Source organism: Squalius cephalus, assembly GCF_949319135.1.
Source record: "Squalius cephalus genome assembly, chromosome: 5".
NCBI lineage: Eukaryota > Metazoa > Chordata > Actinopteri > Cypriniformes > Leuciscidae > Squalius > Squalius cephalus.
The window spans coordinates 38,083,282-38,096,039 of NC_137126.1; the positions used below are offsets into that span (position 1 = coordinate 38,083,282).

The following is a 12,758-nucleotide window of genomic DNA, read 5'->3' on the forward strand; positions in this document are numbered from 1 at the left end:
TTAGATGTATCCTGACAAACTATAAATGTGACATAAACACCCACCATTGTCCAGTAATTTATTTTCTGATTTGATTTTCTGTTCTTCTAGTTTACTGGTTTCCATCCCTTGGAGTCTTTCACTGTCGTTCTCCTCAGTCTGTGTCTGTTTCTCTGTCTGCTGATCTTTTTTCTGTGCATCTCTTTTTTCTAGATTATAGAAAACTATACACACAATTCCGATTTAAAAAAAATGATAAAGCATATTATATCCTTAATAAGTGTTCTTATATACAATATATATATAACTACATTTGATTTATTCTGTATTGAATAAATCAAGTGTCCTCTTGTCAAACTACTTTAAGCTTTGTTATTGTTTTTCAGATGGAGTCTAATGAGTTCCTTGTGTCTGTCATGATCATTGACAAAAAAATATGATATTAGTCCAAACAGATCTTACCTGCAAATAAAGCAGAATTTGCCATCTTCATTCTCTCCTCATCAGTCCATTCTTTGTCGTTCTGTTGAAGAAAAGAAATACTCATATGACCGTTTAGGTTGATGATACAAGTATTGTTGAATATAGTAAGAATATAATCTGACAACTATACAAGTGAGTAATCAAATTCCACTTGGTTTGATGATCCAACACTCTTAGAAAAAAATGTGCAATGACGTTACATTCAGAGGTGCAACAGCGTGTTAAATACCCTTATAGGTACATCTTTGTACCTGATTTACCCCTCAAAGGCTCATGGCGTACCATTACACTACTTTACTAATATGCACCTTTTAGGTGTAGATAAGGTACAAAGTTGCCTCTTGAAGGGTACTGCCCTAGTGGCAAGCTGTAACTGCAAATGTTTTTGACAGTAAACTAAGAAGACAAAATTGGACAACAATAACAATGTTCTACTTAACGTGCTCTGGATGATTATAATCAATAAAAGGTTTTGAGGTTTTGTATTAAGAAATGCAGATTTTTTTTTTTTTTTTTACAAGGATAGCTGGAAAGAAAATTATTTAAATAATTCTTATTGGAGCTAAGTGAACTACAAAATATACTTTCAATTATTTACATTTGTTTCATAAATACTAAGGAAAAAAAAATCTGTATTCATGTATACAAATATTGTAATAAAAATACTGTATTTAAAGTAAAATGTAGTATATTTTTCTGTTACCTTTTCGGAACATGGTCTGGTTGCTTGTGGCACCACAGTCTGATCTTCATGAGTCACAGCTGAGTCACAGTGAAATCACAATGAAACATTTAAAGTAATAGAGTAATCAGAAAAAATGCCATGTCATTGGATGGTTTATTAATGTTTTTCTGTTTTTTTGGCACATTGGTCTTAAACAGAGCCGATCCTGGCCTCCCTGGGGCCCTAAGCAAAATCCTGTTAAGGGGCCCTCCTACCTGACCCATGAGCCATGTAAACCATTTGCCATTGCCACACAGTCACACCTGACACCCCAGTGCTCCCACTACAATCCTCCCTCCTTTAACTAGTACTAATGAAAATGTAATTCCTGATATCAGAAATAGACATTGTTACTACAAAAAGTACATTCTTAATATCAAGAATTCACATTTTAAATAGTACAAATTTAATTATTGATATCAAAAATGCATCCTGTGAATGAATAAAAGCTAAAATGGCTTGCCATAGCATGTCACTGTGTTTTAAATGATAAAAGCAATACTTGATACTTGATGGTTATTATTTACTGAGGGATGTGCATCCATATTGACCATGTCTAGCCAATCAACATTGGCTAGACTGAAGGGGGCGCTTGACTGAAGTTTAAAATCATTGGTTACCCGTAAGCCAATCACATAACGTTTGGTTATGGCGTGTGTTATGCGCATGCTCAGCCGCATCTAACTTCCACTGTAAACACATGTATGATGCGAAAACAAAGCCATCGAGCGAAATACCGGAGTGAACATGGCTGTGAACGACTTTTGCAGATTATGTGAAGTAAATCTACGCATCCACGGTACAATCAGTGTCTACGTCACGGCTCTCAGCCCACCCTCTGTTCGTTGATTGGCCGGCTGTTTTCAGGCCGGAGGAAAACGGAAAGCTATTACGCTGTCTCAGACTGAGTACAGAAGCGAAATGAAATTGAGCGGAAGTACGAAGTCTGACGTAGCCAGGCTAGCCCTGTAGTATAATACGTTATTAAAATGAAAGGTTGTATTTGTTAGCATTAGTTATACTACAGGACCGTTGAATGCTTGAATCTGATTGGTTGACGAACGTTCTAAGGTGTGCATTATTTTCAGGGAAACGCACGGCTAAAGTAGTTCCAGGCAGGTCTTGACCGCATTACAGTTCCATATCACTTCGCGTAGTCAACTGTAATAACGGAAAATAGGATACAATTCATAACAAGAAAAAACATTTAGCCCCATGTGCTTGATCTGCAAGTTTCAATGTCTAGCTTCACAATCAATGGAAACATGCAGTTTAATTTTAATAAATAAAGTATATAGTCCTATATAATCAATAGAAAATTAAACTGAATATAGGCTAAATAAATGGATAGTCCTGCAGCACGGATTTTTATTGCAGATAATTTAACAAATAAATAATTATTGATAGGCCCACTTGTTAAAAGGGCTTTGTGTTTCATTTATTTGGCTAGTCTACTGTCATCTGTCAATAATAGAAAAAAAAGAATGAACGAATTAATTAAAACAAATTGAATTAATAAATAAAAACATAATAATGACGCACATGCTTTTCTGTCTCATTATTGCAACATCTCTCTCTAATAACTGCATTAATAACTGCATAAAGCCGAGGACACACTTTAAGGCCGGTTATGAATGTAATTTGATACTTATGACTGATCATGCCCAAACGCGTGTTCAGCGCGTTCAGTCTGTGTTCAAAGTCGGTGTTTAAAATCTGCTGCAGTCGATGAAAACAGTCAGAGAATGTGTCAGCTAGTCGTGTGTCCCCAGCATTAGTCTGCTATCAGTGGCTCAAACCTCCGTTACTAACTCTAAAATGACGTTTTGGAATTAGCAACGGAGGCATGGGACTAGATGCGTAAGAAATTAGTCCTACATACAAGAGCGTTTTAATGACAAAAACTTTACAAACGTCTTGAAATACATAATCTGAACACTGTTTCGAGGTGTGGTAAGTAACTGTAGTATAAGCGGAATAATTGACTTCAGGCCGTTGAATTATTAGAAAAATAATGCACACCCGAGGTGTACACTCCGCTTCGCGTCGTGACCGCATTACCACCTCGGGTGTGCATTATTATTTTTCTAATAATTCAACGGCCTGAAGTCAATTATTCCTTACTTAATGCACTGTGAACTAACATGAACAAACAATGAACAGCTGTATTTTTATTAACTAACATTAAAAAATATGAATAAATACTGTAACAAATGTATTTCTCATTGTTAGTTCATGTTAGTTAATACATTAACTAATGTTAACTAATTAACATTATTGTAAAGTGTTACCGTGTCTTTTTAATAAATGCAACACGTTCCCAAAGTCATGTGAAATAATCGTGATTTCAATACTGACCAAAATAATCGTGATTATGATTTTTTCCATAATCGAGCAGCCCTAGACTGAACTGATTTGGAGTCTAGATAATCATTAGGGGTGCACGATTCAGAAAATTTCACGATTCGATTCGATACCGATTTTTAGTCTCAAGATTCGATTCAAAATCGATTTTCGATTCAAAAACGATTCTCGATTCAAAAAACGATTCACAGTATGTAAATGTAGTTGACTTTTTCCTGTGTGATTGCAGTAGACATACAATTTAAAAGAAAAGAAATAACAAATTAAATGAAGTTTGATATTACTTTGTCTTCATAAAAACTTTTGCAACAGTGCAAAGTGCCAAGCTTTGGCCAGCTTTCAAATACATTTAATTCAAGTGTAAATTAAAACTTAAATATATATATTTTTTTTACATTTAGCTTTAAAGTGCTGTAGTCAGATCAAACAAACAATACTGCCCTACAAAGGCAAAAGACCTTAAGTCGCTAGAGTGTGGAACTGAGAAAAATGACTTTAAAGATTTTTTTAGATTTTTAGTTGTCCCGCCAAATTAATTATAGGTAGGACACTGGAAATCTGGCAAATAGATGTTTTAGTAATGGAAATTATATACATAAAAAAATCTTGAGCTCAAACTTGACTTTTGACCTCTATTTTAAAGTTACTGTACTCTGCCTTTGTATTGTCAGCAAAAAGTGAGAAGTCATGCCAAGGCAAAAGGCAGTAACTTCCACATTATCAATATTTAGTTGCTGATCACCATTAACAAAATCATTATAGTACACACCTGTATAAAATCTAGTTTCATGGGGACTTTAAGACAAATCATTATTTTCTCGAAAAAAAAAACGGAATTGATTCAAGATACTTATCCACATGATAAAGAAGGTCTTGAATGTGCCAAAAATATAAATAACTCATTTTCGACCAAAAACGAAGTTACGGTCTTTTGCCTTTGCACGGCAGAATACTGCTAAATGTAGTTTAAGGAGTAGGCTATTGACGGCAAAATAGGCTACAGAATATTTCGTTCTGTATTGACAGGTGCAATTTTTGAAAATCGATAAAAAAAAAATACAATAAGCCTACATTATATCTGCATTTATGTCAAAACCTAGACTTTCAAACATCAAAATGTCATTTATTAATATGAATATTCGTGGCAAAATGACATATATAAACATTCTATTTTGCCTGGAAACGCTTCCAACACGCTTGCGTGTCGCGAGAAAAATAGGCGTCGGTTCTATTTCATGCACGCGTTTTCCGCACGACTCGGGCCACACCTGAGACGCGCGTGTCACGCAGGCTGTGTGCAAGCTCTAACCTGTTAATGGGAGCCGAAATAAAAACAGACACGCCACACAGCCAGCCAGCCTTCCTTCTGCTCCGCTTCTGCTGCACTTCTTCTTTTGGCTATGACAAGAGTGTGCAGGCGTAATGCAAGTGTGAATTCGATGCTGCGCCATCTATGGGAATGGCAAGCTAAACTCATTTCAGGACAATACCAAAAAAAAAAAAAAAAAAAAAAAAAAAAAACAAGAATCGATTTTTGGAATTCTATGAATCGATTTTGAATCGGTAAAGTTTGAATCGCGATTCATATGTGAATCGATTTTTTTGCCCACCCCTAATAATCATTGTCTTTTTTTAAAAGTATATGCGCATAATGAGGAGTGCCATCACGCCCATATTGTCTGGTCCCCACAGATGTTTTGCTGGAAAGGGCGCGTTTCATTTCTTGCCCGCATGTTACACGCAACACGGTTATCTTTTCCGAGCTGCAGTTTATAAACAAACACCGTTGCCCTTTGTCGTTTTTTAAACGTAATAAATAATTGTATTTCTCTTTTTAGTCAGGCACAAAGTCACTGAACACAGCCCTGGAAGTGGCCGGCATTAGCAAGCAAGACAGAAGATGCACTGCCCAGCTAGGCTCATTGTGTTTTCTCTCTCTCTCTCTCTCTCTTCTTGACCAGAAGGATAGTTCCGCTTAATTTTCTCATCGCTGTTGTAAACTTAGATAGACCTTATTCACAGCAGCGCCATCTTTGATTTTTAATGGGAATGAAAGCGAGGCTGTGAGGGACAGACATGTATCTCTTCAAATGGCTGTACTGTTATTTAATGTGTTTTTGGATTGTTCTGCTCATGAAACACTGGAAAAATATATTTCCAAGAAATTTCAGTTGATAAAAAACTCCCGACATTTAAACTGTGGAAAATTGTAGGAGCTAGAAAAAATCTAGGAGCTTTATAGCCTACAGCTTTTACAGCGGATGCCATTACGGCAAGTCTATCCCTCACAGCCTCACTTTAACCTGTAATGGCGCTGCTCTGAATAAGGTCTACGAGGGGGAGGCGGGGCCCTGGGGCTGATCGACTCTGGTCTTAAAAATACATTTGATCAATAGGTCTCATGACAAACCAACACTTGGCAATCCTCTACATTTCAGTTCATTCTGACAGATTAGAGCTGATGTAGAATGAGGTTATATGAAACACTCACCTATTGTTATCTCCTCTGTTCTGTCTTTACTGGTGACCTGACACAGGTAATCACCAGCATCCAATTTCTTTAGTTGTAAAGACACATTTCCTCTCTCCAGCTCCTCCTTGGGTAGTCTCGCTCCCTCATGGTTCACCCCCTCTATCAACCGTTTATTCTTATAGAAACAAACACAGTCTGTCTCCTTAAACCACCTGATCTCCATGTCAACAGCACTGATTTCAGGAGACAGCTTACACAGAATGGTGCCATCTGATTGAGCATCCTCAGACAAAACTATCTCGAACTCATCTGTGTTGAGAAAAAAAGAGAAAAATGTGGACTTACATAAATTAATATTTATATCATATTAATCGCATTTTATTTATTTATTTTTTTTATGAAGGAAAATAAAATAAAATAAATTAACAGAACTTACTGTTGCTATCAACTTCCATTGTTTCTCCTAAACAGGAACATGACACACAAAGTGACACAGAATGAGCTTTGAGCTTTAAGTGCTGGTATCAGTTCACAGTGATTTTTTTAAAGTCAAATAATGTGAACTTTCTTACCAGTGAAAATTACATTACATAACTAGCTAATCTGTGTCTGTTAACATGTGGCAAGACTAAGACTGAAGACATCTGTAACATTGTCTTTCTATCATTTACTCTAATGATTGCTCTTAAAATGACAGTATGTTTCTAGCAGATATGATAAATACATTTTAGAATGTGTGATACATTGCAACATTGTTTGTTATCTACTCATGTGGATATGCATTTTCATGTAAAGATTTAACTTTGGAATACATAAAAATTATTTATTTAGATGTATCCTGACAAACTATAAATGTGACATACACACCCACCATTGTCCAGTAATTTCTGATTTGAACAGAACTCTTTCTGATCTGTTATTTTAATTTCTGGTTTGGTTTTCTGTTCCTCTGGTTTACTGGTTTCCATCCCTTTCATTGTGTTCACTGGGAGTCTCTCACTGTTGTTCTCCTCAGTCTGTGCCTGTTTCTCTGTCTGCTGATCTTCTTTCTGTGCATCTATTTTTTAGATTATAGAAAACTATACATATAATTCCCGATTTAAAAAAAAATCAAGCATATTATATCATTAAAAAGTGTTCATAGATAGATAACCACATTTTATTTATTCTGTATTGAATAAATCAAGTGTCCTGTTTTCAAACTACTTTAAGCTTTGTTATTGTTTTTCAGATGGAGTCTAATGAGTTCCTTGTGTCTGTCATGATCATTGACAAAAAAAATATGATATTAGTCCAAACAGATCTTACCTGCAAATAAAGCAGAATTTGCCATCTTCATTCTCTCCTCATCAGTCCATTCTTTGTCGATCTGTTGAAGAAAAGAACATTGTCCAACAACCTTTTATCAAATATAAACTGTGTGAAATACTCATATGACCGTTTAGGTTGATGATACAAGTATTGTTGAATATAGTAAGAATATAATCTGACAACTATACAAGTGAGTAATCAAATTCCACTTGGTTTGATGATCCAACACTCTTAGAAAAAAATGTGCAATGACGTTACATTCAGAGGTGCAACAGCGTGTTAAATACCCTTAAAGGTACATCTTTGTACCTGATTTACCCCTCAAAGGCTCATGGCGTACCATTACACTACTTTACTAATATGCACCTTTTAGGTGTAGATAAGGTACAAAGTTGCCTCTTGAAGGGTACTGCCCTAGTGGCAAGCTGTAACTGCAAATGTTTTTGACAGTAATCCAAGAAGACAAAATTGGATAACAACAATGTTCTACTTAACGTGCTCTGGATGATTATAATCAATAAAAGGTTTTGAGGTTTTGTATTAAGAAATGCAGATTTTTTTTTTTTTTTACAACGACAGCTGTAAAGAAAATTATTTAAATAATTCTTATAGGAGCTAAGTGAACTACAAAATATACTTTCAATTATTTACATTTGTTTCATAAATTCTAAGAGGGAAAAAGTCTGTATTCATGTATACAAATATTGTAATAAAAATACTGTATTTAAAGTAAAATGTAGTATATTTTTCTGTTACCTTTTCGGAACATGGTCTGGTTGCTTGTGGCACCACAGTCTGATCTTCATGAGTCACAGCTGAGTCACAGTGAAATCACAATGAAACATTTAAAGTAATAGAGTAATCAGAAAAAAATGCCACGTCATTGGATGGTTTATTAATGTTTTTTTGTTTTTTTGGCACATTGGTCTTAAACAGAGCCGATCCTGGCCTCCCTGGGGCCCTAAGCAAAATCCTGTTAAGGGGCCCTCCTACCTGACCCATGAGCCATGTAAACCATTTGCCATTGCCACACAGTCACACCTGACACCCCAGTGCTCCCACTACAATCCTCCCTCCTTTAACTAGTACTAATGAAAATGTAATTCCTGATATCAGAAATAGACATTGTTACTACAAAAAGTACATTCTTAATATCAAGAATTCACATTTTAAATAGTACAAATTTAATTATTGATATCAAAAATGCATCCTGTGAATGAATAAAAGCTAAAATGGCTTGCCATAGCATGTCACTGTGTTTTAAATGATAAAAGCAATACTTGATACTTGATGGTTATTATTTACTGAGGGATGTGCATCCATATTGACCAGTATGTCTAGCCAATCAATATTTTAATTGCAATATAGCCTATAAATCAATAGTCAATGTCAATACATTGCTTTCTATCTTGCTTTATTACAGAGTTGTGACTGAACTGACTTGGAGTCTAGATAATCATTGTCTTTTTTTTTTTAAGTATATGCGCATAATGAGGAGTGCCATCACGCCCATATTGTCTGGTCCCCACAGATGTTTTGCTGGAAAGGGCGCGTTTCATTTCTTGCCCGCGCATATGAACCATGTTACGCGCGACGCGGTTATCTTTCCCGAGCTGCAGTTTATAAACAATTCCTGTTGCCCTTTGTCGTTTTTTAAACGTAATAAATAATTGTATTTCACTTTTTTGTCAGGCACAAAGTCACTGAACACAGCCCTGGAAGTGGCCAGCATTAGCAAGCAAGACAGAAAGACCAAAAGATGCACTGCCCAGCTAGGCTAGACAGACAGACAGACTACTAGAGAGAGAAGCACATCAACTTAAACGTTCAATATGGAATTTTTTTGCCGCTAGGGGTCGCTAACCTCTTATAATAACAAAGGCGTAGTTTGATGACGCAACATTTGCTAAGAATTATGGATCTTGTCGTCAACGTCAAGCCGACTGATCTAATAATGTTTATGGATGAGTAAATACATCAATGTTTTTATCATGACTGTGATATGAAGCAGGTCGCGATTGCTAAGAGACAGCTATTAGCTCCGAACGCGACGCGAGTCCCGCGGATATAAAAGGAATATGGACATTTCATTCTACCGAACTACACGCAAGCGCAGAATTACAACTCACAGGTCAGTTTATTAGACAAATTAAACTTGTGAGGTAACGCAGCGCTGTTTCACTTGGTCTAACATTACACTAGCACACTAAACTGCATTTGAATGTGTTGAAATTTATGTTATTCTATGTGTTAGTTTGTCTGTATGAGACTAGCAGTAAGCTAGATCAACATTAGAATAACATACAGATCATATTCTGACATTTTATTGTTGAACTAAATAACATTGATTAGTTTTATGTAAATGTGCTCACCTGTTTAATAAAGTACATATAGGAGCGGTCGAAGTCTCGGACGTGGAGCTCTCGGCATCTCGAAAACACCACGCTGATATTGATTCTCGTTTTAGTTCTCCTTTTTTATCCAAAGTCTGCTTGCCATGGTCCATAATGTTTGAAGGAAACAACAACAGCGTGCAAATAGACATTGCGAACTACACAGTTGTCCACGTCTGTCGCCTTGGTTACTATCAGAGGGCTCTGATTACTATGGCAGTACGAGCGGAAACCAGGGAGAACGCGGATATGACGCCATTGACGGCGACAAAACGGAAATAAAGAAACGGTCCGTGTCTTCGAATTAAATTACAAATTTCTCCTGGTTTGAAAGTTGTTGGAAACAGTCGGGATAATGTAAGTACACAACTAAAATATATAATATAGATATAGTGATTTTTGCTATTTTTAAAGCAAAAAAACTACATATTGCACCTTTAACTGTTCTTTGCCGACATCAAACTTGAAGAGAGAATTAGTCCTGATTGCTGTTCCCGCAATTCACTCTCATTGTGTTTTTTTTCTCTCTCTCTCTCTCTTCTTGACCAGAAGGATAGTTCCGCTTAATTTTCTCATCGCTGTTGTAAACTTTGATAGACCTTATTCACAGCAGCGCCATCTTTGATTTTTTAATAGGAATGAAAGCGAGGCTGTGAGGGACAGACATGTATCTCTTCAATTGGCTGTACTGTTATTTAATGTGTTTTTGGATTGTTCTGCTCATGAAAAACTGGAAAAATATCTTTCCAAGAAATTTCAGTTGACAAAAAACTCCCGACATTTAAACTGTGGAAAATTGTAGGAGCTAGAAAAAATCTAGGAGCTTTACCTACAGCTTTTTACAGTGGATGCCATTACGGCAAGTCTATCCCGCCTCACAGCCTCACTTTAACCTGTCATGGCGCTGCTCTGAATAAGGTCTATTGACGCGATTTGATACGAGGGGGAGGTGGGGCCCTACGCAACTTGCGTAATGTGCGTATAGGGCTGATCGACTCTGGTCTTAAAAATACATTCGATCAATAGGTCTCATGACAAACCAACACTTGGCAATCCTCTAGATTTCAGTTCATTCTGACAGATTAGAGCTGATGTAGAATGAGGTTAACCTATTCTTACTGTTATCTCCTCTGTTCTGTCTTTACTGGTGACCTGACACTGGTAATCACAAACATCCAATTTCTTTAGTTGTAAAGACACATTTCCTCTCTCCAGCTCCTCCTTGGGTAGTCTCACTCCCTCATGGTTCACCCCCTCTATCAACTGTTTATTCTTATAGAAACAAACACAGTCTGTCTCCTTAAACCACCTGATCTCCATGTCAACAGCACTGATTTCAGGAGACAGCTTACACAGAATGGTGCCATCTGATTGAGCATCCTCAGACACAATTATCTCGAACTCATCTGTGTTGAGAAAAAAAGAGAAAAATGTGGACTTACATTAATTAATATTTATATCATATTAATCGTATTTTATTTATTTTTTTATGAAGGAAAATAAAATAAAATAAATTTTAACAGAACTTACTGTTGCTATCAACTTCCATTTTTTCTCCTAAACAGGAACATGACACACAAAGTGACACAGAATGAGCTTTGAGCTTTAAGTGCCATGAAGGGTAATGAGAAGGGGTGTGAAGCCCTGATTTCTAACATGAGCATATTGATTTGGCATTTCAGTTTTAATTTCGCATGCTTTATTATGAATAGTAGGCCTATTCTAATTCTAAAAGGCACCTCACACTGTTACACAGTTTGAACAATCAAAATAGTCGGTACCAGGTCACAGTTCACACAGTGATTTTTTTAAAGTCAAACAATGTGAACTTGCCACAGATACACTGGCAACTGACATACTCTACTTTTTCAAAGGACAGACACTATGTTTTTTTTTGTTTTTGTTTTGCAGAATTGTAAGTTATTTTCAGTCAGACCTATCTGACCCATAACAAATAAATAAAAACAAATACATGGAATTGTACATGGAATTGTTAAAAACTACTTTTAAGTGGTTTATCTCTGATGATTGACAATTAATATACAGTGATGGACTTGATGATGATAAATAATTATTTTTGTTTTGTTTCAAATATCAACAGTCGACTGACTGCACCTTTAAACCACATGCAGACACTGCATTGCAGAGACCCGGCTTGTTGACTGTTGAGTTGTTGAGGACTGGCGACGCCCTCGTAATAATTCAGTCCGATTCGTGAACAAAACCTTCAGACAGGTTTTGTGAATCGGTCAAACGCTTCTAAACGATTTGACATTGCAAATCGAAAATCAAAAGTAGACCTTTGTTTGCAGCCCATATTGCCATATATGGCCTAGGCATTGCAGCTAGCCTACATATGAGGCTGTTGATAGATAGAGCTATGAAGGACTATTTGTGCATAAAGAGGACGGACTTCTCTAATTGACCAAACCTTCAGTGGCTGCTGCTGCCATCCAGGATTGAAACTGTGCCAGATGTAGGGTATTTTAAAATCGTCACATCAGTTGATGAAATGAAAATGAAAGTAAATTACCATAAATGTTACCTTGTAGATTTCGGTTGTTAATTGACATGTTGTGTATGGTTAGCATGTATGTTAGCATTCTTACCCATCTTCAAATCTTCTCAGCTGAAGTGCAGCGCAGAACTGATTCTGAGCGGAACAACCCTATGGGAACAACCCGTCACACTGGTCTGATCGCAGAGGAAAAATTCTTTCACTTTCACTTTCTCGAAACTGCTAAACACCTCCCACACACTATTTCAATTGCAAACGACACGTAGCTTTTGCTTTTAGATTGTATATCAACACAACGGCTTTTTTTTATTATTTTTTTATCTTGGGTTTCATTCATTGTCAGACTCCAGCACACCACATTTGCATTTGTAAAATTAATTATTAAGACTAAATAAATTGGGCATAGAGAGAGGAATATTTAATATGAATACTAAAGCATAGGCCTATATGTTGCCATCTGTTACATATGGAATGAATGACACTAAAAAACAAGTTAACTTGGTCCAAAGGAAT

At 36.3% G+C, this 12,758-nt stretch overlaps 1 protein-coding gene across 1 annotated transcript in view; it reads right to left on the reverse strand.

Annotated features, from left to right (window-relative positions):
* Nucleotides 1-12,449, reverse strand: part of LOC307158160 (uncharacterized protein) — a 46,884-nt gene extending 34,435 nt beyond the window's left edge. Inside the window, exons 1-11 of the mRNA XM_079870496.1 lie at nt 12,337-12,449; nt 11,258-11,284; nt 11,080-11,133; nt 8,091-8,149; nt 7,332-7,392; nt 6,895-7,080; nt 6,460-6,486; nt 6,042-6,332; nt 1,166-1,224; nt 442-502; nt 45-203 (exon numbers count right to left, since the gene is read on the reverse strand). Of these exons, the coding sequence (XP_079726622.1) occupies nt 45-203; nt 442-502; nt 1,166-1,224; nt 6,042-6,332; nt 6,460-6,486; nt 6,895-7,080; nt 7,332-7,392; nt 8,091-8,149; nt 11,080-11,133; nt 11,258-11,284; nt 12,337-12,340 (988 nt within the window). The 5' untranslated portion in view covers nt 12,341-12,449. The remainder of the gene's footprint in view (nt 1-44; nt 204-441; nt 503-1,165; nt 1,225-6,041; nt 6,333-6,459; nt 6,487-6,894; nt 7,081-7,331; nt 7,393-8,090; nt 8,150-11,079; nt 11,134-11,257; nt 11,285-12,336) is intronic.
* Between the last annotated feature and the right edge of the window lie 309 nt (nt 12,450-12,758).